The 22,980-nt window shown below is 38.7% G+C and overlaps 1 protein-coding gene across 1 annotated transcript in view; it reads right to left on the bottom strand.

Annotated features, from left to right (window-relative positions):
* Positions 1 to 22,980, bottom strand: part of MORC1 (MORC family CW-type zinc finger 1) — a 239,008-nt gene that overhangs the window by 3,243 nt on the left and 212,785 nt on the right. The window contains 4 exon segments of the mRNA XM_036849689.1: positions 200 to 394; positions 12,262 to 12,315; positions 13,770 to 13,857; positions 21,785 to 21,931. Of these exon segments, the coding sequence (XP_036705584.1) occupies positions 200 to 394; positions 12,262 to 12,315; positions 13,770 to 13,857; positions 21,785 to 21,931 (484 nt within the window).

Below are 22,980 nucleotides of genomic sequence, written 5' to 3'. Positions count from 1 at the left end.
ATAGACCTTTAAAACAGTGTTCTAATTTATACTTTCAAAGTTCATTTATTTGTGATTTCAATATCCATTAAGAGAGAGTTAGGGCTCGGTTAAGTGACTCATCCAAAGTCATAAGTGGATGACATTAGGAGAGGAAGCTAGCCCAGCGCTCTCTACACAATGTGTGTTCCTATTACTCAAATAAAATTTCATTTCTTACCAGCTGAAGTTTCTGCAATAATACTGTCAGTTTCACACGAAGACTATTCAGTTTGTCTTCAGTGATTTTTCTTTTTTTTTCACATTGTCCCAGGGATACTTCATTAACCACTGCTCTTCTGTTTGTATCATAGATAATGGATTGCATGGTTTTCTTTAGTTTTTTTTCATATTGGACCATGTAAACATTATGGATCTGGGAATGTTTTAAAAACAGTTTTAGTATATTTTTAAAATATTACTTTCCTCCCTAATAGCAGAATATCATATTCCAATTCTACACATATGTACCAAGTGTCAACTCTGTATGTATGTACTATGGGTGGTCTACATTTAAGATATGTTGATCCCTTAAGGAACTAACAATCTGATGGAAGAGGAAGAGAAAGAAGGAAAAATGTACAATAGTCCAGTAACTATAAGATAAAGAGGCACGCCAAGGTCAGCTCAGAAACCCTTGCTTTGGAATAAAGAAGAAACCTAGTAATGCTTGAATTTGTTCTCCTACCAGGGCTACCATATTCTTCAAGGCACAAAGGGGATAGGTGCCTGTGACCACTCGCCACAGCACCAGTAACTCATAGGTGACTACAGAGTGTCCAGCCACTTGGGACTTTAAATGTGTGATTTATAACTCAAGTCTGTAGCATCTGAAAAGCACAGAAGCTACAGTAAGAGGAATTCCTAGTCTGCCGCTCTCCTTGGGTTCCCTAATCTGATGTAAAGAGTACGGTTATACACTAACACATGTGACCTTTGCTAATTCAAGAGTCTTGGTTATTTTCCAAGAGCTCGTGTTGCACCTGAGACACTCACAGAATAGAAAGAAGTAATGGAGTGGCCAAATGTTTCAATTTCAAAATGACATTAATTGCCTGTATCAACATTTTGAGAGGGCTAGGGGATATTCCGAGAAAGAGATACAGGGCAAATCCTGTTTTGATAAACATTTGAATGTTTCAGCAATAGGAAGATTTCTGTATTCTAATATGCTGGGTTGCCAGGAAAATTGTAGGGTAGCCTCGTTTGTCTTCTGGGTCCACCCTGTCCCCCTTCACCCTCCTCCACTACACTCACTAATACATGCAGGCCCTTCCCCAACACTGCCACGTCATCCCCGTTAAGCACTCATTGACCTCACACATTTCTCCTTTTTCTATAAAATTCTTTAAACAAACAAAACCCCCTAAGTATACTGAATTCTGTTTAATAGACATTCACCAACCACTTCCTAAATTCGAGGCACTGAATTTTATTATAGGTGATGCAGAGATATGTAAGATTTAGTCTTTGCCCTCAAGAAGTTCTTGTCTACAGAATGAGATAATACAAGTATGCAAATATTGTATCTTATGGGAGGAAATGTATTGTGCCCCAAGTAAGGCACAGATATTATTAAGAGTTGAGAGGCGGGTGTGGAGTCTCCATTAAATAGAAGAGCATTAAAGTCCTGACTTAAGGTATCTGAGTTGGATTGACATCACTAATTTACCTCCAATTATGTATACTATTCATGTGCTATTAACCGAGAAGAATATTTGGGAGCAGGGACCCAAATATCACTCCACAGTGGTAAACAATGGCCATATATGCGTGTGTTTATATATATACGCACATACATTCACACATATATATCATGTGTTGTATTAAAGGTGAGACTTAATTGTGAAATCTGTAGATTGCCACGAAAAGAAATCTTAGATTTCTTTCGAGACTTACACTGCCTGGATGTTTGTGTGAGGGCACAGGAATTAGACTCTGAAATCCTTGACCTGGCTCTGCCTCTTCTTACCTCATTTCCTGAGTTCTAGGCCTCGCCCTTCCAGGTATACATCAAGCTCCCTCCTGCCACAGGCCCTTTGCCCTTGCTGCTTTCTTTGTTCAGCAGATTCAGCCCCAGATATACACAAGGCTCACTCTTGGCCTCAACCAGTATTAAAGCATGGCTCAGATATTCCTTGCTCTCTGTATCTGAAATAGGCTCCCCTTCCCCAACACATCATCACTGTCTATCCCCTGGCCTTGCACAATTATTTTATGGCACATCACATTGTATGTTTATTTATGTTTTATTTAAGTGTTCGTTATCTATCTTTCCCTCTGGAATGCAACCTCAATGTAAAAAAAAAATTGTTTTTGTACATCTCTCTATTTCCAATGCCTGCCACATGGCACTAAATAGTGAAGAGTTAGGACAGCAGATGTTCAGCATTCACAGCAAAGGGACTCCAAACACGTGGGCCAATCCTGCCTTGAAATGCAGGCTACATTCTGAGATCTTGGAGGGGCATCCTTTTTTGAACATGCTCAATTCAACCTACAAGAAGTTGATGGCTTACAATTAAGGCAATAACCACCTCCTCCAAGAAGCTTCAAAGATGCTTCCCATGGAGGCTTCTGTCAAACCCAGGAAGTGAGATCTCCCACGGGCTGAAGGTAGAGTAGGGTAAATAATTCAACACAGCTGGAATAATGAGGACAGAGTCAAGGACATTTCAGATGTCAGCAGCCAATTATAGTCTTAGTTTTCAGAACTTCAGAATTTTATAGCTTTTGCCATCCTAAACAATAGCCAGGAAACACTTTCTTATAAAGAGCAACAACAATAATAAAACAAACCCAAACAAATAAAATTAAAAATATAAAATATGAATAACAACATTACCTAGAAAAATAACAGTATTGCTCATCAGCAATAAAAAGAAACACACGATTGATATACTTAATGGACCTGAAGGGCATTACACTGAGTGAATAAAGCCAATCATAAAGTGACACCTACTGTATGATTCCATTTCGATAACATCCCTCAAATGACAAAGTTATAGAGATGGAGAACAGATGAGCAGTTGCCTGGGGTTAGGGGTGTTTGTGTGTGTGGAGTGTGACTATAAAGGGATAGCACAAGGAGATTTTTGTGGTAATGGGAGCTCCTACCCGGACAGTGGTGGTGGTCATACAAATCCACACGTGATAAAACGAGACACACATTTTACCAATTTCAATTTCCTGCTTTTGATATTGTACTATAAGTATACAATTATGGAAGACATAAGCATCTGGAAAAACTTGGATGAAGGGTACATGGGACCTCTCTACAATTCTATAATTTGCTGTGTATCTATAATTAATTTTTTAAAAGGTTCAAAAGACTGCACTGTTAATACAGTAAACATAAAGAATGTTTATACAGAAGAACTACAATCCTGCAGCCTGTGGAACAAAAACCACATTCACAGAAAGACAGACAAGATGAAAAGGCAGAGGGCTATGTTGCAGATGAAGGAACAAGATAAAACCCCAGAAAAACAACTAAATGAAATGGAGATAGGCAACCTTCCAGAAAAAGAATTCAGAATAATGATAGTGAAGATGATCCAGGACCTCAGAAAAAGAATGGAGGCAAAGATCGAGAAGATGCAAGAAATGTTTAACAAAGACCTAGGAGAATTAAAGAACAAACAAACAGAGATGAACAATACAATAACTGAAATGAAAAATACACTAGAAGGAATCAACAGCAGAATAACTAGGGCAGAAGAACAGATAAGTGACCTGGAAGACAGAATGGTGGAATTCAGTGCTACGGAACAGAACAAAGAAAAAAGAATGAAAAGAAATGAAGACAGCCTAAGAGACCTCTGGGACAACATTAAACGCAACAACATTCGCATTACAAGGGTCCCAGAAAGAGAAGAGAGAGAGAAAGGACCCGAGAAAATATTTGAAGAGATTATAGTCAAAAACTTCCCTAACATGGTTAAGGAAATAGCCACTCAAGTCCAGGAAGCACAGAGAGTCCCATACAGGATAAACCCAATGAGAAACATGCTGAGACACATAGTAATCAAACTGGTAAAAATTAAAGACAAAGAAAAATTATTGAAAGCAGCAGGGGAAAAACGACAAATAACATACAAGGGAACTCCCATAAGGTTAACAGCTGATTTCTCAGCAGAAACTCTACAAGCCAGAAGGGAGTGGCATGATATACTTAAAGTGATGAAAGGGAAGAACATACAACCAAGATTACTCTACCCTGCAAGGATCTCATTCAGATTCGATGGAGAAATCAAAAGCTTTACAGACAAGCAAAAGCTAAGAGAATTCAGCGCCACCAAACCAGCTCTACAACAAATGTTAAAAGAACTTCTCTACTTGGGAAACACAAGAGAAGAAAAGGACCTAGAAAAACAAACCCAAAACAATTAAGAAAATGGTAATAGGAACATACATATCAATAATTACCTTAAACGTGAATGGATTAAATGCGCCAACCAAAAGACACAGGCTTGCTGAATGGATACAAAAACAAGACCCATATATATGCTGTCTACAAGAGACCCACTTCAGACCTAGGGACACATACAGACTGAAAGTGAGAGGATGGAAAAAGATATTCCATGCAAATGGTAATCAAAAGAAAGTTGGAGTAGCAATACTCATATCAGATAAAATAGACTTTAAAATAAAGAATGTTACAAGAGACAAGGAAGGACACTACATAATGATCAAGGGATCAATCCAAGAAGAAGATATAACAATTATAAATATATATGCACCCAACATAGGAGCACCTCAATACATAAGGCAACTGCTAACAGTTATAATAGAGAATATCGACAGTAACACAATAATAGTGGGGGATTTTAACACCTCACTTACACCAATGGACAGATCATCCAAACAGAAAATTAATAAGGAAACACAAGCTTTAAATGACACAATAGACCAGATAGATATAACTGATATTTATAGGACATTCCATCCAAAAACAGCAGATTACACGTTCTTCTCAAGTGCGCACGGAACATTCTCCAGGATACATCACATCTTGGGTCCCAAATCAAGCTTCAGTAAATTTAAGAAAATTGAAATCATATCAAGCATCTTTTCTGACCACAACACTATAAGATTAGAAATGAATGACAGGGGAAAAAATGTAAAAAACACAAACACATGGAGGTTAAACAATACATTACTAAATAACCAAGAGATCACTGAAGAAATCAAAGAGGAAATCAAAAATTACCTAGACACAAATGATAATGAAAACACGATGATCCAAAATCTATGGGATGCAGCAAAAGCAGTTCTAAGAGGGAAGATTATAGCTATACAAGCCTACCTCAGGAAACAAGAAAACTCTAATAAACAATCTAATGTTACATCTAAAGGAACTAGAGAAAGAAGAAGAAACAAAACCCAAAGTTAGCAGAAGGAAAGAAATCATAAAGATCAGAGCAGAAATAAATGAAATAGAAACAAAGAAAACAATAGCAAAGATCAATAAAACTAAAAGCTGGTTCTTTGAAAAGATAAACAAAATTGATAAACCATTAGCCAGACTCATCAAGAAAAAGAGGGAGAGGACTCAAATCAATAAAATTAGAAATGAAAAAGGAGAAGTTACAACAGACACGGCAGAAATACAAAGCATCCTAAGAGACTACTACAAGCAACTCTATGCCAATAAAATGGACAACCTGGAAGAAATGGACAAATTCTTAGAAAGGTATAACCTTCCAAGACTGAACCAGGAGGAAATAGAAAATATGAACAGACCAATCCCAAGTAATGAAATTGAAACTGTGATTAAAAATCTTCCAACAGAAGTCCAGGACCAGATGGCTTCACAGGTGAATTCTATCAAACATTTAGAGAAGCGCTAACACCCATCCTTCTCAAAATCTTCCAAAAAATTGCAGAGGAAGGAACACTCCCAAACTCATTCTATGAGGCCACCATCACTCTGATACCAAAAGCAGACAAATATACTACAAAAAAGAAAATTACAGACCAATATCTCTGATGAATATAGATTCATATCTCTGATGAATATAGATATTTTTTATCAATATTTCTGATAAAAAATCCTCAACAAAATACTAGCAAACAGAATCCAACAACATATTAAAAGGATCATACACCATGATCAAGTGGTATTTATCCCAGGGATACAAGGATTCTTCAATATACACAAATCAATCAATGTGATACACCATATTAACAAATTGAAGAAGAAAAACCATACAATCATCTCAATAGATGCAGAAAAAGCTTTTGACAAAATTCAACACCCATTTATGATAAAAACTGTCCAGAAAGTGGGCATAGAGGGAACCTACCTCAACATAATAAAGGCCATATACAACAAACCCAGAGCAAATATCATTCTCAATGGTGAAAAATGGAGAGCATTTCCTCTAAGATCAGGAACAAGACAAGGATGTCCACTCTCACAACTATTATTCAACATAGTTTTGGAAGTCCTAGCCATGGCAATCAGAGAAGAAAAAGAAATTAAAGGAATACAAATTGGAAAAGAAGAAGTAAAACTGTCACTGTTTGCAGATGACAGGATACTATACATAAAGAATCCTAAAATGCCACCAGAAAACTACTAGAGCTAATCAATGAATTTGGTAAAGTTGCAGGATACAAAAGTAACGCACAGAAATCTCTTGCATTCCTATATACTAATGATGAAAAATCTGAAAGAGAAATTAAGGAAACACTCCCATTTACCATGCTACAAAAAGAATAAAATACCTAGTAATAAACCTACCTAGGGAGACATAAGACCTATATGGAGAAAATTATAAGACACTGATGAAAGAAATTAAAGATGATACCAACAGATGGAGAGATATACCATGTTCTTGGATTGGAAGAATCAATATTGTGAAAATGACTATACTACCCAAAGCAATCTACTGATTCACTGCAATCCCTATCAAATTACCAATGGCATTTTTTACAGAACTAGAACAAAAAATCTTAAAATTTCTATGGAGACACAAAAGATCCCAAATAGCCAAAGCAGTCTTGAGGGAAAAAAGCAGAGCTGGAGGAATCAGACTCCTTGACTTCAGACTATACTACAAAGCTATAGTCATCAAGACAATATGGTACTGGCACAAGAACAGAAATATAGATCAATGGAACAGGATAGAAAGCCCAGAGATTAACCCACGCACATATGGTCACCTTATCTTTGATAAAGGAGGCAAGCATATACAGTGGAGAAAAGACAGCCTCTTCAATAAGTGGTGCTGGGAAAACTGGACAGCTACATGTAAAAGAATGAAATTAGAACACTCCCTAACACCATACACAAAAATAAACTCAAAATGGATTAGAGATCTAAATGTAAGACCTGACACTATAAAACTCTTAGAGGAAAACATAGGAAGAACACTCTTTGACATAAATCACAGCAAGATCTTTTCTGACCCACCTCCTAGAGTAATGGAAATAAAAACAAAAGTAAACAAATGGGACCTAATGAAACTTAAAAGCTTTTGTACTGCAAAGGAAACCATAAACAAAACGAAAAGACAACCTCAGAATGGGAGAAAATATTTGCAAACGAATCAAGGGACTAAGGACTGATCTCCAAAATATGTAAACAGCTCATGCAGCTCAATATTAAAAAAACAAACAACCCAATCCAAAAATGGGCAGAAGACCTAAATAGACATTTATCCAGTAAGATACACAGATTGCCAACAAACACATGAAAGAATGTTCAACATCAGTAATCATTAGAGAAATGCAAATCAAAACTACAATGTGATATCATCTCACACCAGTCAGAATGGCCATCATCAAAAAATCTACAAACAATAAATGCTGGAGAGGGTGTGGAGAAAAAAGAGCCCTCTTGCACTGTTGGTGGGAATGTAAATTGATACAGCCACTATGGAGAACAGTATGGAGGTTCCTGAAAAAAATAAAAATAGAACTACCATATGACCCCAGCAATCCCACTACTGGGCATATACGCAGAGAAAACCCTAATCCAAAAAGACACATGCACCCCAATGTTCACTGGAGCAGTATTTACAATAGCCAGGTCATGGAAGCAACCTAAATGCCCATCGACAGACGACTGGATAAAGAAGATGTGGCACATATATACAATGGGATATTACTCAGCCATAAGAAGAAACAAAATTGGGACATTTGTAGAGACGTGGATGGATCCAGAGACTGTCATACAGAATGAAGTAAGTCAGAAAGAGAAAAACAAATATCGTATATTGACGCATATATGTGGAACCTAGAAAAATGGTACTGATGAACCGGTTTTCAGGGCAGAAATTGAGACACAGCTGTAGAGAACAAATGTATGGACACCAGCGGGGGAAAGCTGTGGGGTAGGGGGCTGGTGGTGTGATGAACTGGGGATTGGGATTGACATGTATACACTGATGTGTATAAAGTGGATGACTAATGAGAACCTGCTGTCTAAAAAAATAAATAAAATAAAATTCAAAAATGCAAAGAAAAAAAAAAGAATGTTTATACAGCACGCTACATTCAAAATCATATTCAGTCTCTCAACATTCACTATTTTGTAACCAGCAAACTGTATTTCCTTCAAGCACTAACAGCCAGTTTAGCCAGTTTCCTGATTTATGCTTCTTCCTTTCTCAGGCTAACATCTCCCTGAGGTTTCTATAAAAGGTAACAATTTTGCCAACTTTTAAAGCTCAATGTAAAAGGACTTCTGGTTGTTTTAACATTTTAATTAAGGTGAGTAGAGAACTGTAACAGGATGAGAGGCTTAGTTCTGCTGGTTAAACTCACTCTTGTAGAGGTATTTGCGGCAGATCAAAAATGGAATTCTTCCAAACCCCATTAATTCAGAATGGAATTAGGGTTTGAAAGAAAGGATATTCAACTGAGATTTTAATTTTCTGCCTTGAATTTAAAAAGTCAGAGCTCTGGCAGCTCTGGAGCTCCAGAATCCTAATAAGTTTGCACAAAGTAAGGCAGGACTACAAAATCTATAGATTTTGCACCCTATTTACAAGAATATGCATGTGTTTGTGTGGGCAGACACTACAGCAGAAACAATCAACTTTGAGTCAATGCACAATAGTAAGGTCCAGATGCATTCAAAGCTACTTATTGATGTTGCTAGGATATGAGAGGATTGCTAATTTCAAGGATTCGATAATCTAGTTGGGGAGAAAATAAAATACAGGAAACTAATACAAGGCAGAAAATTTAATTAATGCTAAAGTAGAGTTTTAAGGTTCTCTCAGAACACAGAAGTCAAGATTAATTTCACACGGAGAGACTGAGGTAGGCTTGACGTAGAAGGTAGCATTGACCAGGCTGTACAAAGGGTGGGCAGGATATCCAGAGGCCAACCGTGGACTGGGAGAGTGGAGAAGAGTATTTGGGGGGGACAGCACGGGGAAACGCTCAGAGGCAGGCCAGTCTAGTAGGTTGGAGCAACTCCATTTTGGATGGAGCAGATGGTTTGCAAGAGGAAAGAATAAAAGATGGTGGTTCAGGTTGGGTTGCAAAGGACCACCAATGCTGTCATGAATCATCTGCTACTCTAATAGTTATGGACACTGCTGATGTGGTCAGGGCGAGGTGACCAAAAAAGCTTGTGACTTACAAAGGGTCCTCCCTTTATTAAACGTACACACCTTAAAGCAAGGTGCACAGAGTTAACCCTACATGGATTTCAATAAATGATTTCAATAGTTTTTATAACCATCCACTTAAAGCTACCAATCATTAATAAAGTCCTTAAGACCAGTTTCATGTGAAGAAAATCGTGATTCCAATTGTTCTGTATTTTGCTTGCAACATCTCCATTTCAACAGGAACTCATGGTCTCTTGACTGTTTATCTTGCTTTGATTCTTTGAATCCCACTTGCCCTGAACATTAAGAGGATTCTAATCATCTATGCTAACACCTTGAATAAACATTCAGTCTGGCCTCCAAGACCCAACACCTTGGCTCCATTACTGAGCGTAGACACTGAAAAAATATCATTTAGAAATAGACATGAAGAACATGTATAAGCTTGGATATGCTGAGATGTATGATAAACTAATTCTTAGCAAATTTCTAAGTTTTTTAGTGTAAATAGTTAAATCAGAGTTCCCTAACCAGTAGATAAGGATGTGTCAAGAGATCCAGGAGCCTTACTGGTGATTTGTCAAGCTGGCTGCCACAGACAGAGTTGGGACAATTCCTGGTGGGACAGTAAACAACCTGCCTACCACATGCCCTCCCCACACCATATTTTACTGTCAGCATCTCCCCATATATATCTCACCATGTAATGTCAAGGTCTCTAGTAAGTAAACAATAATTCTTTTATGCCAATAGGCTGAGAAGCTGTAGTATACCTATTGCAAGTAATACTTGCAAACTTTATCACAAGGAAGAAGTATTACAGTCTGGATAAGAATGAGATGGAATAAAGTGAGGTAGTGAAAAGAGCTTTGGAGTGGCACAAATCTGGGTTCCAATCCTGAATCTGCTACTTAACTTGCATCATGACATTGGAATGTTATCTTTCTGGTTCTCCATTTCCTCAGTACTAACACGGAGATAGTGGCACCTAGGCACCCCAAAGTTGTGAGAATTAAATGAGGTAACATATATAAAAGGCCTAGTTTAGTGCCTGGAGCTAGTGGCTCTTAATCAATCACAGTGTTAGATTTGCTGATGAAAATAATACTAGTAAAAAAAATAATAATAATAACAGTGCTAGAATAGGGTCAAAAATATGTTGGAAAAAAGCTGTCTTTTACTCTAATTAGGAAATGACAACTAAGTCTTCACACTGAAAATGTTCAATTACTGCTTTTTCAACAAAATGCTACTCAGAAAATAAATTCACTTTACAGTTAAACAATGATGAGAAATTAAGAACCACAATATTCCTTCATTTCCAGTTGCTTATCACAGGCCAGTAGGCACTCAGGCAGAAATATCAGAGGCAAATATATCAACAGGGGTATTACATTTAGGCACACCCTAAAATCCAAACACTTTGTGACACAGCCTTTCTAAGAAGAAATCTAGTTTAGGTTCTGATTTTCATTTCAAGTTTGCCTAGTTATATGCTTTGGGGAACTTACTTCCCAATTCTATTTCATTTATAAAACATGAATATTCAAATATATTCCATTCCCCACAAAAGAGATGAGGCGGCACCTCTGCTTACAGCTGTGCTGTGCACAATTCCAGGGAGGATCATTCACCTCCCAGTCTTTACAGATTTGCATATTATTATGAGAGTTTTCCAGAAGATGGCTGTAAGCATAAGCACTTGGAAGAAGATGCTAGTATATGTGCTAGTGATAGAGCTGGTGCACCTGTTTGAGCAAACACAGGTGAAGTGTCATTGGAGACCTAAGCATCTCAATATTGATCTTGGTGCCATGAAAAGTTCTAGACTGTTGCGGCCTGCATGAAGTATCTGGGAACCTCAGTGGCTGTACTGGCTCCAATGCTAATCCCCTGTGTTAGTTGGGCCAAGTTCACATCTTGGAGTCTCAGTTCCCTTGAGTGTGATTTAAGGAAGTAGAGGGCATATGATTTTTTGAGATATTTCTCTAGCAGAACTGAAGGACTCTATGGACTCTTCCCTGCCACCACCAAGGAAATCTTTAAGAACTAGATACACAGTATTATAAGAAAACTGTAAAAAAAACAAAACAAAACAACAAAAACAAAAAACCATCTACCCAGAGAGAGAGAAAGGTTGTAATGAAACACACCTAAAAATACCAGTGATCTTGGAATGGTTTGGGACTATGGATGAATTTCTTAAAATTCCTTTTACTTTCTTTTATTAGCATTAATTATTTTATAGCTGCTTTTAAAATAGAAAAATCATAAACTTAAAAAACTGTTGATAGAATTTAAAAAACCCAGAGAGATATCAAATTGTCCAAAATAATTAAAGACTTTTGTACAAAAGATTTCTGATTTAGCACAGTGTCTCGAGGATCCAGTGAATCTATTGCTTAAAGACTCAGAATGTCATGTTTCCTGTTCAAAATATAGTCCTACTCCAAGTGTTTCATAAGCTTTATGGTTTGGAAACATTTGCATCTTTAAAATTCAAAAAGATGTTGCTTTGTGGTATCTGATATGCTACAGATTAATCTAAGTCTTGATAAGTGAATGCAAATTTGATTTCCTTTCAAACCTAACATTTGGAAATGTATATTATTTCTCCTTTGGAATACAGGATCATTTAGAATATAAATGATTATGTTGAAAGGAAGCTTACCTGGTTGAAACACATTTTCAGCTTTTTGTTTGTCTGCTCTGGGCATTGCTCCAGCTGTTTTCATAAATGATAACAGAACAGGATATTAACTTTTAGGGAATGAGCTGTCTACAGTAGAGTTATAACATGCAAGTACCTAGTATAAAAAAGCATCAAAGCCTAGAACTTGCCAACATTGGTGCTGTGGGTCTTTTAAGCCAGGGTCTAATTATATTATACAACATGGTTTTAAAATTTTGCAGATGAAAAAGAAAATCAAGGTGAAGGAAAAGTAAATGATAAATAATAAAGCCGTTGGAGTCTAGATATCTTGGATGGGGACGCCACAGAAATAGACCGGGGAGAGTCACTGGCATGTGGGATAGTATTTAAAGTCAGAGACTAGCTGAGGTCACCCAGAAATAACATTTAATAGAGAGAAGAAAGTGGTCCAGGAACAAGCCCTCAGACACACCGACAATTAGAAACCAAATAGAGAAGGAGCTGCCAGCACAGAGGATGGGAGGGAGGGAAGCAGGAAAATGAGAAGTGTGCTGTCATGGAAGCTACATAAAGAAAGTGCTTCAAGAAAGAAAGAGTGGTCAGCTGGGCTGAAGAGGTCAGGTAAGATAAGTGACTACTGCATTTGTCAGCACAGTGGTCACTGGCGGCTTGACAAGACAGTCCCAGTGAGGTCGTTGAATCAGAAGCCCCACGGGAAAGAATGAGGTGAGAGTAGATGGTGAAGAAGCAGAAACAATGATGTAGGACTTCATCCAGGATCAGATGAAGACATATGGTACCTCCGCAAATTAATCATGTGGTGCTCTTTTCACTGATAGCTTTTCATGTGTATCCATCCCTTCCACAAGCAACACCGAGCATGAGGGTGGAGAAGGAGCCCCCCCACCCGCCTGTACCTGGCGGGCCTCTTCCAGTCCCGTGAGCAGCTCTGACGGCCTCAGGCCTGCACCCCTCACTCAGCTTCACCACAGCCTGCTGTGACTCAGCAGCTCAGGGACTGCCCACTGTGGGCCAGTGCCAGGCTCACCCTATGCACCCCAGGCAGCTGCTGATCCAAGTTTTCCTTCCCATCATATATAGTATTGCCTCTGAGAGGAGATTTGGTAAATGCAATTTTCTTCATCTTTCCCTGTGATGTCTTAGTGATTCTAACCCAATCTTCACCTCAGTTCCTCATAAAAGGTAGCTGAGGAAGTGTATCTAAGGGATAGGAACTACTTTTGGTGCAGGGAGAGAAGTTAAGGACTATATCCTGTCTCTTTTCATCTCAGAGACTGACTAGTCTCAGTCTGTACAATCTTCCCAGAGTTTATTTAAACCTTGGCCACGCTGGTTTCCAATGCAGCTTTAATTCCGAGTTACCCACTTAGTACAAAGATCCCCATCCTCATTCACTTAAGCTATTCTAGGTCCTCTCACTGGTAACCCTTTACATTTTTCCTCACTGAAGGTTCAATTCAGGGTATTCTGTCATTCCCTCAAAGTTCAAAAAAAAGTCAGCTTGCCTCCAAACTTGTTGTAAGTTCCTCCAGAGATGTGTGGACAAATTCTGATGGTAGACAATCCTCAGGGAAAAAATACAGAAGAATCTCCCTAGGAATATAAGCACAGCAGAGATGAGAATATACCAGGAAAAGAGATGCAGCACTCATCTGTCCAAACTGGCTCTATCTCCTGGGTTTTGTTAAATATCTTGGCAAAGATGAACATTTGTGCCTGCCAAATAGTTTGTTTTTATAACTGGCATCAAAGTGTTCTTCAAAAGGCATTGACTGGGGAGAGGGAGGTGGCCATGGCTATGAAAGGGCAACAGGAAGAATCCTTGTGGTGATGGAAGTCTTCTGTACCTTGACTGTGTCAATGTCAATATCCTAACTTCCATATTGTTCTATAGTGTTGCAAAATGTTACCATTGGGAGAAACTGGGTAAAGGGTACAGGGGATATCTCTGTATTATTTCTTACAACACCACAGGAATCTACATTTATCTTAAAATAAAACGTTTATTAAAGCAAGCAAGCATGAGCTCACAATGCCCGTCCGTAACCAAGCAGTCCAGGAAAGCCTTGCACCTACTTGAATTTCTCCTTGGCGAGAACTAAGTCAGCATTGCAAAATTCCTGGAGGAAAAGAGGCTGACTACAGGCTTACTTTGTCCCTAAGAAAACCAAAGAACTTAACTCTTCGGAGTAATTCTTTCATCGGGGCCTCAGGGACTACTCCTAGAAATCATACATGGACCCTGCTCTTTCCAGACAGCCATGGTCATTGCTCTGACAGGTGCTTCATTTTGTCAAAAGGCAGGAGCACCCCACCCTTCTAGTGTGATGGCTTTTCTAGGATTAATCCCCTAGATGACATGCATTTCATTCCTGGGAGCATATGAAATCTAGAAATTTACAGTTACCACATCTTAAAAGTATATAGAGTGTTTTATGTTGAAGTGTTCCAAGAACTTCATGTATGTTGCCCAAGGGATTTACAAAATTTTTCAATTATAAAATAACATGGCATACAAAGGATAGAACAGCTATTTCTTATATAATTTACATTCCTAGTATTTTAATTATATTATTTGTAGCAATATTCATTTGTAATTTTAAGGAGATTCAATCCAAAAAGTTAAAAATCCTCAGCATTTCACAACATCAAATGTAACACACACACACACACACACACACACACACACACACACACACAGTCCTCAGAATTATTTGCCTGGCTGGTAAGAAGATGAGTTGGGAAGAGGCAGGATGAGAAAGGGCTTCTGGGTATTTGAGCTGAGCAGAAATCAGCTGGCATAGAAAGCAAAGCTTCAAGTGGAGTCCCTGGGAAAGGAGGCCTGTGGTCAAGTTTACGGTAGGTTTGGTGGAGGGGAAGCGGTGAGCGGTATTTTTAAATACAAACCACCCCTTTCCTCCCCTAAATCCAACCTCCCTTCCTCCAATACAGGGTTGAAACCCCTGTACTGGTCCTGAGTATTGGTCCTTTTCATGGTGGGTATAAATTCTGTGGGGTTTAGATTTAGAGCTAATCAGCAATCTTCCAAGGAATTATTTCTAGAAAAACAAATATTCGGAGGTGGTGGCATTTGGTGGGGAGTGGGAAAGGGTGAAGGGGCAGGCTGGGGAGAGACAAAGTTCTGAATTAGTTCTGGATTATTCTCAGTCTGTGAAATCTCTACATCAAAATTTACATGAAACACCATTATAGTCTGAATAATGTCTCACACGTGTGTACTATTATTTCTAAAGACAGATAAAGAGACAAAGACACACACAGAGAGAAGGAGAGATTATTTTAAAGTGAAACACTTCATGTAAAGGTTTTATTGGAATCACTTGTCACAAGTAGCTCGTCATGCTGTATCTTCTCAATATCCTCAAGCTCATTAATTCCACAGACATTCCCTGAACGCTACTAAAACAAAGCCTTTATCTAGTGCACCTTCCAGAGCCTGGCATCGTGCCCCATGCTAGGAACCCAATACATTCTTATTACACTGAATTCAGCCTAGTAGGGAACGCAGACAAGGAAGCAAACTATTCCAATACAGTGTGACAGAAGCTAGACTGGGAATGCAGCACCATGGCTACCTAGAGGAGGGGCCCAAATTCGTATTTGGGAAGCCCCGAAAGAAGAGTAGGAGTCAGCTAGCTGTGCGGGGCAGCGGGGTACAGCCTGTGAAGAAAGAATGCCAGGCCAACTGCACTATATGTTGGGGAACTGAGTATTTTCTGACGGTATTGAGCACCCTGGTCAGATTCATCCATTCTTTATAAAGTGCTGGAAATGTGCTAAGTGTTGCTATAGGCTTCATATACAAAACTTCATGTCCTCTTTATGGAAGCTCTTTAATTGAGGACTTACTCCTGTTTTGAACCTCTCCGGTTCCCTAATTGTTAAGGATCCTCATCTCCACGCCCACCTGTACTCTCCTTTGCCCCTCTCCCTCCAAGACCTTAGTATACACCTTTGTACTCTCTCCTCCATATCACTTCTGCTAAACGGCTCTTCCCATGGGGATTCTGTCCCACGAGACTGACTGGAGAGGAAGACAAATTATCCTGCTCCTGTAGGCTCTAAGCACAAATGCACAGACCTTCACATTTTCCTTTTCCTGAAAAATTAATCCAGGAAAACTGTCAGATCCTCTTAAAAACTGTAAGCTACCAAAAATCATAAATGTAGGGGCTGAATGTAGATGCTTAAGAACTCTTTAAAAATTCCTTCATTTATTGTCTTGAGTCCCTTTCTTCGATGCAATTCTTCAATGACACCTTCTTTTGTTCCTGAGGAGGGTATGTATTATCAAACTTCTCTCCACCCTCAAACTTCAGGTTTCCTTTAAGACAGAAATAGTGATCCTCTAATTCACAAAAGGTCCTTCAAGGAGGTGCTCAGCACAGAACTATAGGAATAACCTGGTGTCTGGAGTATCCAAGTGGATACTGTGTATTTTGGAGGGACTCAAGAACCAAGTGCTACCATTCAAGGGGAGTCTTTTCTTACCAAGAACACCCCTTCTTCCCTTGGAGCTTTTATTCATAGTTCCACCTCCAAACTTGCTAATAAAATCAGGAATTTGTCTTTATTAACATTATCTCTCTTCTTGGGGATTCAAGAAATAAGTAACCTGAAGATCTTCCAGAGCTATTGTTTGCACCCAGGACTGTAATAGGTTCTTGGCTATAATGCCCATTTCAGTTGAATTCCTACAGAAACCATATCCATATCTACAAGTTTGAGTTGGAAATTTTTATAGAGTTCAACTAGCTGAGCTACAACACTAAATCAGCTCTGTCTCCATATATGACGACCAAGCTTTGAAAAGCTCCAGCTAAGGGCCATTTCCTTTTCAATCCATGGTCATATCCTTTCTCAACAGGGTAATTTTTCCTTAAGAAAAATCTTTCTTGCGTTAATATAACTCTGCTCTTTCTAGACATGAGCAGAGATACACAGAGGTTCCTGGTTATCCTGCTGTTCTTTGTAAAGAGTAAACTAGTTAATAATAAGCTTGGTCTTGGCTAAGGAGAAGAGAAAGCCTCCTACTTGAGGTAGAGCGAAACTCTCTCCTTCAACCCAGTGAAAGGCTATGGAAATGGCATGGCTCCACTTTCTAAAACCAGGAGTCAGGTCCTGGTTTTTGATAGACCTCAATTGCTAATGTATTTTGTTGTGGTGGTGGTGGTCTTTTCTTTTGCTTCAGTAACTGGCAGCAACCTGTAAAAAGTGACTTCCTTTTTAAAATTTATTTTTGGTATGCTTAAAAGTTAAGATAACATGAAGCATGTTTGCACTTTTGTAGAGGTGAAATAAATGAAGTCTGACTTATATCAAGTTTACATATACAACGATAAACTAAAACAAGGCATTATAGGTTAGCATTTGTGAGTAAGGACTATGAGACCAGACTGCCAATATTCAAATCCCAGCTCTACCACTTAAGAGTTATGTAATGCTGGGCAAATTACTTAACCTCTGCATACCTCAATTTTCTCATCTGTAAAATGGGGATAATAAAAGTATCTATTTATAGGGTTGTTGTAAGGTTTAAGTGAGTTAACATATGCAGAGCCCTTAGGACAGTGCCTGGCACGTAGTAACTGCATAAAAATATTATTATTGTTGTTGTTGTTGTTGTTGTTGAAAGTGATTTGAGATTTGATACTGCTTCAATATTTAGGACCATTTGATAAAATTTAACAATCTGGATCTCAGTTTACCTTATTTACCTCTGACTTATTCACACAACTCAGTTGCACCCCATTATTTGAAAATACTTTAATATCCAGTAATACTATTCACTGCTTTTTACATTAATCCCTTCCAATTTAACTAAAATTATTTTTGAAAATCTACTAATACACATTGGACACAGTGTGGAAAATTCAATCTGTTTTCAAAGGAGTTACTATATTTGGGGATTAAATAAATAAATACACATAAAACAAAACATAATGCAAGATAGGAAAACGTTAAACTGAGCACAATCGGGTGATAAAAACGGACAATAAGAACGACAATTTTTTATTAATTTGTAACATGAATCTAATAGAAGAGGCCCATTTAGCAGTGTAGGAAGGGATAAGGATGATGTCATGTTCAAAGTGAACCAAGTGGAGGGAACACTCCACACACTTCAAAGGGCCTGACTGCTCTCTTATCTGTGACAAGCAAGGCAAGTCTGGTGAACAATCGTGAGTGTAAAGAACATGGTCCCCTCCACACTGTACATGGCCAGCCACAATCTTCATGCCTGGAGGAATTTAAAGTCTAGTAAACACAAGGACTAATATGTGGACCAGACAATAGAATAGTGCAGTACAGGGAAGAAAACATAACAAAGAAGACAAGAAATCTGTTTTCACTGGTGAAATGTGAGAAAACATATGACATGCTGCCAAAGGCAAAAGAGAAAATTGGTAAATGAGGAGCTCCTTTTGTTCCAGTTAAAGCCTTGTGTTGTGTATAATTCTTTTCCCACTCAATATTTTTATAAAACAATCACCACAAAAAAATTCAAGCTGGTACAGAAAGGAGCTTATTTATTAATTCATTTGGCTTTCAGAGTGTTCAGTTGATAATAGTATGATGATTTCAAGTACTAAAGATTCTACATGTTCATTAGGGAGATGGTTTCTGGGAAATTTACATTTTCTAGTGATGCCTAATTATAGAGGTGGATACACCTTAAAGCCTTAGTACACTCAATCAGATCATCTCCTATTTGATCACATGTAACTCATTAAAATTAATAATGATGATACACTTAGAGGCAGAACAAAAATTAGCCAAGAAAAAAATAAAGAAAATGATAATGCACAGTTGTACATCCAAACTCTGCTGCAACACAACGAGGCAAATCTCTCCAGGCTCATAGTGCGGAGAGTAGCAAAGCGTGTGTGGGTGTCTGTGTGTGTGTGTATATGTAGGGAATATTACAAAAAGTGTGTGTGTATATTTGTAAGTATGTACATATGTATATGTGAGTATATATATACACCGTGATTAAGAGCAAGAGATTCCAAATCAGGGAGCCCTGTCCTCAGTAGCTGTGTAATTATCTTTGTGATTTTGAGTGTTACTTAGTTTCTCTTTTTCAGTTTAGCGTTTTTTAAAAAAAAAAAAAAATTAAAAATAATACCAGCCTTGTAAGTTTGTCTAAGGAGCTAATGTATACAAAGCACTTAGGTGACTGTGTAAAATATAATAATGACTCATAAATAGTGGCTATTATTATCAACAAGAAGGCCTGGTTCACTTGAAGCAATGTCCCAATCATTGGACATGTCATATCCATACATTTTTTAATAATATGCACATATTTATTCAGATATACACAGGCATGTTCATATATAATTTTTTCCATACTACCATGTCTTAGGGACCAATTGACATGCCTGAATCTCAGAACTAGTGAGTAAGAAACCAGGATTCAAATTTAAGGCTACCCAACATCAAGGATGAGGATCTTACATACTACGTCTGGACAAACACTGACAGAAGGCAAGAAGATGGTTGGAGAATCCCATTTTCTAGGGACTATACTGTAGGCCACGGCAGTATGAGACTGACATCCATCCAGATCACTGGATGAATGGCCTTTTCAACCTCATAATATTTGTACAGCCCTGAGGTCTGGCTTGCTTCTGTCCCATTCCCAGGCTTGTGCAAGCTTGCCAACCCAGACACTGTGCAGATCTGGTAGTCAGAACTTACTGTTCAGGAATGCAGCACTCTGGCTTCACTCCTTGATCAATGACTTGTCTCTGGATCCCTAGTGTCATTAGTGAAAATGTGTCCTGATGCAAAGTCCAAGGTGGATCCACCTGAATATAAGAAGAGCTTCCTCCTTTCTCCTAGGGCAGGATGGATGTTAGGTGTGTGTTCCTAAAGAATGGTAGGTGGGGCCCTCATCCATGTAAGCACAGCCCCACAGCCCTAGACACCGCCACAGAAACTTCCATAAAGCCCAGGGCAACTGCAGAATGGAGTTCATGGCTTCCAGTGGTTTGCAGTCTACTGTCACACACAGGACCCTAGACCCTATCCTGGACCTGCGTAGGGGCCATAGCTCCCTATATATATGCCCCACCTCTACCTTTCTCTTCCTCCTTGTTTCTATCCTTTGCCAACTCCTTTCTTCAGGAAGATTTTGTCAGTCGCTGATCAGAAAGTCAAAGTAACATCCTAAGGGAAAATACTATTCCAGCTAGAGCATGTTGTATATTTCCCTCTGCTGAAAGTCTCTTACCTCACCCAGGTCCCTCAAAGCTTGTGAAGCCCAACCAAACCAATTGGCTGTACTAATTTAGTGGTGTTTCTGCTCCTGCCCCCCACCCTCTCATATGACACCTATTTGAGAGCACTCTTCTGTATACTAACTTCTTTGGCTTGATTGTAAAGCCCCCTCCTATCATTGGTCCCTACCTGGAAAAACTGAACCCTGGACTTTACCCCCTCCCTGTCTCCATCCTTTGAGAACTGAGATCCAGACATTTAAATCCCTCATTAACCATGCCCACAAATGTTAAGATTCTACACTGAACCAAAAAGCAAAACTCAGTTTCTCTCAATAAGTTCAGTATCTAAAGCTACAAAAAGAGACTTTCTAGAAGGCCATAATGTCATGAGGGTCCTCGTGAGGCAGGAAAAAAAAAAAAAAAGAGAAAGAACGGAAAGAAAGGGAGGGAGGGAAGAAGGAAGGAAGGAAGAAATTCAGTAAGAATTCTTTTTTTTTTTTTGCCCCCTTCATTATAAATGGCCCCTATTCGGTTTTTTTTTGTTTTTTTTTTAACATCTTTATTGGAGTATCATTGCTTTACAATGGTGTGTTAGTTTCTGCTTTATAACAAAGTGAATCAGCTATACCTATACATATATCCCTATATCTCCTCCCTCTTGCATCTCCCTCCCATCCTCCCTATCCCACCCCTCTAGGTGGTCACAAAGCACCGAGCTGATCTCCCTGTGCTATGCGGCTGCTTCCCACTGTCATACAGAGTGCAGTAAGTCAGAAAGAGAAAAACAAATACCAGACGCTAACACATATACATGGAATCTAAAAAAGAAAAAGTGGTTCTGAAGAACCTAGGGACAGGACAGGAATAAAGACGCAGATGTAGAGAATGGACTTGAGGACACGGGGAGGGGGAAGGGTAAGCTGGGACGAAGTGAGATAGTGGCATGGGCATATATACACTACCATTCGTCTGTTTTTAATAGCCCTTTCTGTCCTGTCTTCTATCCTTACAAATCCTGGTTCTTTATTACACTGGAGAGAGGATTAACAACCACCATATAACAAGAGGGCAGTTAGTGACAACAGTTCTCTTTCAAAAGACATGTCACCCACGTTATACCTAAATCAGTGCAGTTAGGAGACAAGTCATAAAGTCATTCTATTGAATTTTCTCAATAATATCACCACTCAACATAGAAAAAAATATCAGGAGTTGTCACTGCTTAGAAAATTCAACAAAGCATGTAGAAATATGCTAGTAAGTATCTTTACCTTAAATTAGATGTCAGTTTTCTTACTGTTTCCTTGACAGATGTGCTTTGAGAAGATGTTGTCAGTGAAGAAGCAACTTTACAACCATCCCTCACAGACACTCTGGCTTTGTATTCAGAACTTGAATTTAAATCTTCCACTGGCACACTGGGCAAAAACAAGCCAAGGTTTATAATTTCTAAGTAGAAATCACATTAGATACTAATAAATTCAGAAATATTAATACACAACAAATGAAAGCTAGGACATAGATGTAATGCTGAAAACTGTCATTTATGTAGTTATATAAAATTAATTCTCAGGTATAAGAATTACTATTCATTCCTGACAAATCTTGTTTCAAGGTTTTTGGGTAGCCCCAATTAAATAGAATTGGCAGTAATTTATTCTTAATAACAGTAGTCAAATACCATTTGTCTCTTATTTGCTGAAAGAGGCTTTTAAACCCAAGTTCTACTTTAGCCTGGGGGAATGTAGGTACAGAAGGTAGGTCCAGAAATAAAGCAAAGTCAGCTGAAAGAAATATGTAGTCAAGATCTGGTGGAAAGAGAGCGTTCCAGGTGAAGTGTAATGATCCTGGGGGAGAAACAGGGTAGGGCTGTTGAGAGACAGACACATGAGAAGGCCAGGGCTGCAGGGGCGGAGTGCCCAGGAAGGAGAGGCAGAGAGAGGAGGTGAGAGGCACTGGCCATGGGGTGGGGACTGGAGTTTATTTTAAGCAGAGCAGGTGCTACCATTGGAGGGTTTCTTCCATGGGAGTGAGGTGATCTGATTGATACATGTTTTAAAAGGATAACTGGCTGCAGCATGGAGAAGAGCTCACAATGAGGACGCAAAAAGTAGTGTGTAGTGTGTTAATGAGCCCCAAGGCTTTCAGTACTGGGGGAACAAAAAAGCTCAAGAGGGCTGGGGGACACGCGATACGGGAGGCAAAGCTGGGTAGGCAGGTAAGGGCCAGATCACGTGGGGTCTTATTTGTCAAGTGAAAAGGAGATTTTAGTAATCCCTTCATGCTAACGTCCATGAATTAAGACCGCAGCTCTAGAGAGTTTCCTATGTTTACAACGTATGGACCTTTTTAAAAAAATTGGATAATAGTTTATATCAAATGGAACATGCTTCTACCGTCAACAGTTCTTTGTCAGTAATTATACTGCCTAACTTCAGCTGATAATTTATATAAGAACATTATAACT

Source organism: Balaenoptera musculus, chromosome 4 (assembly GCF_009873245.2).
Source record: "Balaenoptera musculus isolate JJ_BM4_2016_0621 chromosome 4, mBalMus1.pri.v3, whole genome shotgun sequence".
NCBI lineage: Eukaryota > Metazoa > Chordata > Mammalia > Artiodactyla > Balaenopteridae > Balaenoptera > Balaenoptera musculus.
Note: the sequence above shows the minus strand (reverse complement) of the source record. Positions and strands in the feature narration are given on the sequence as shown.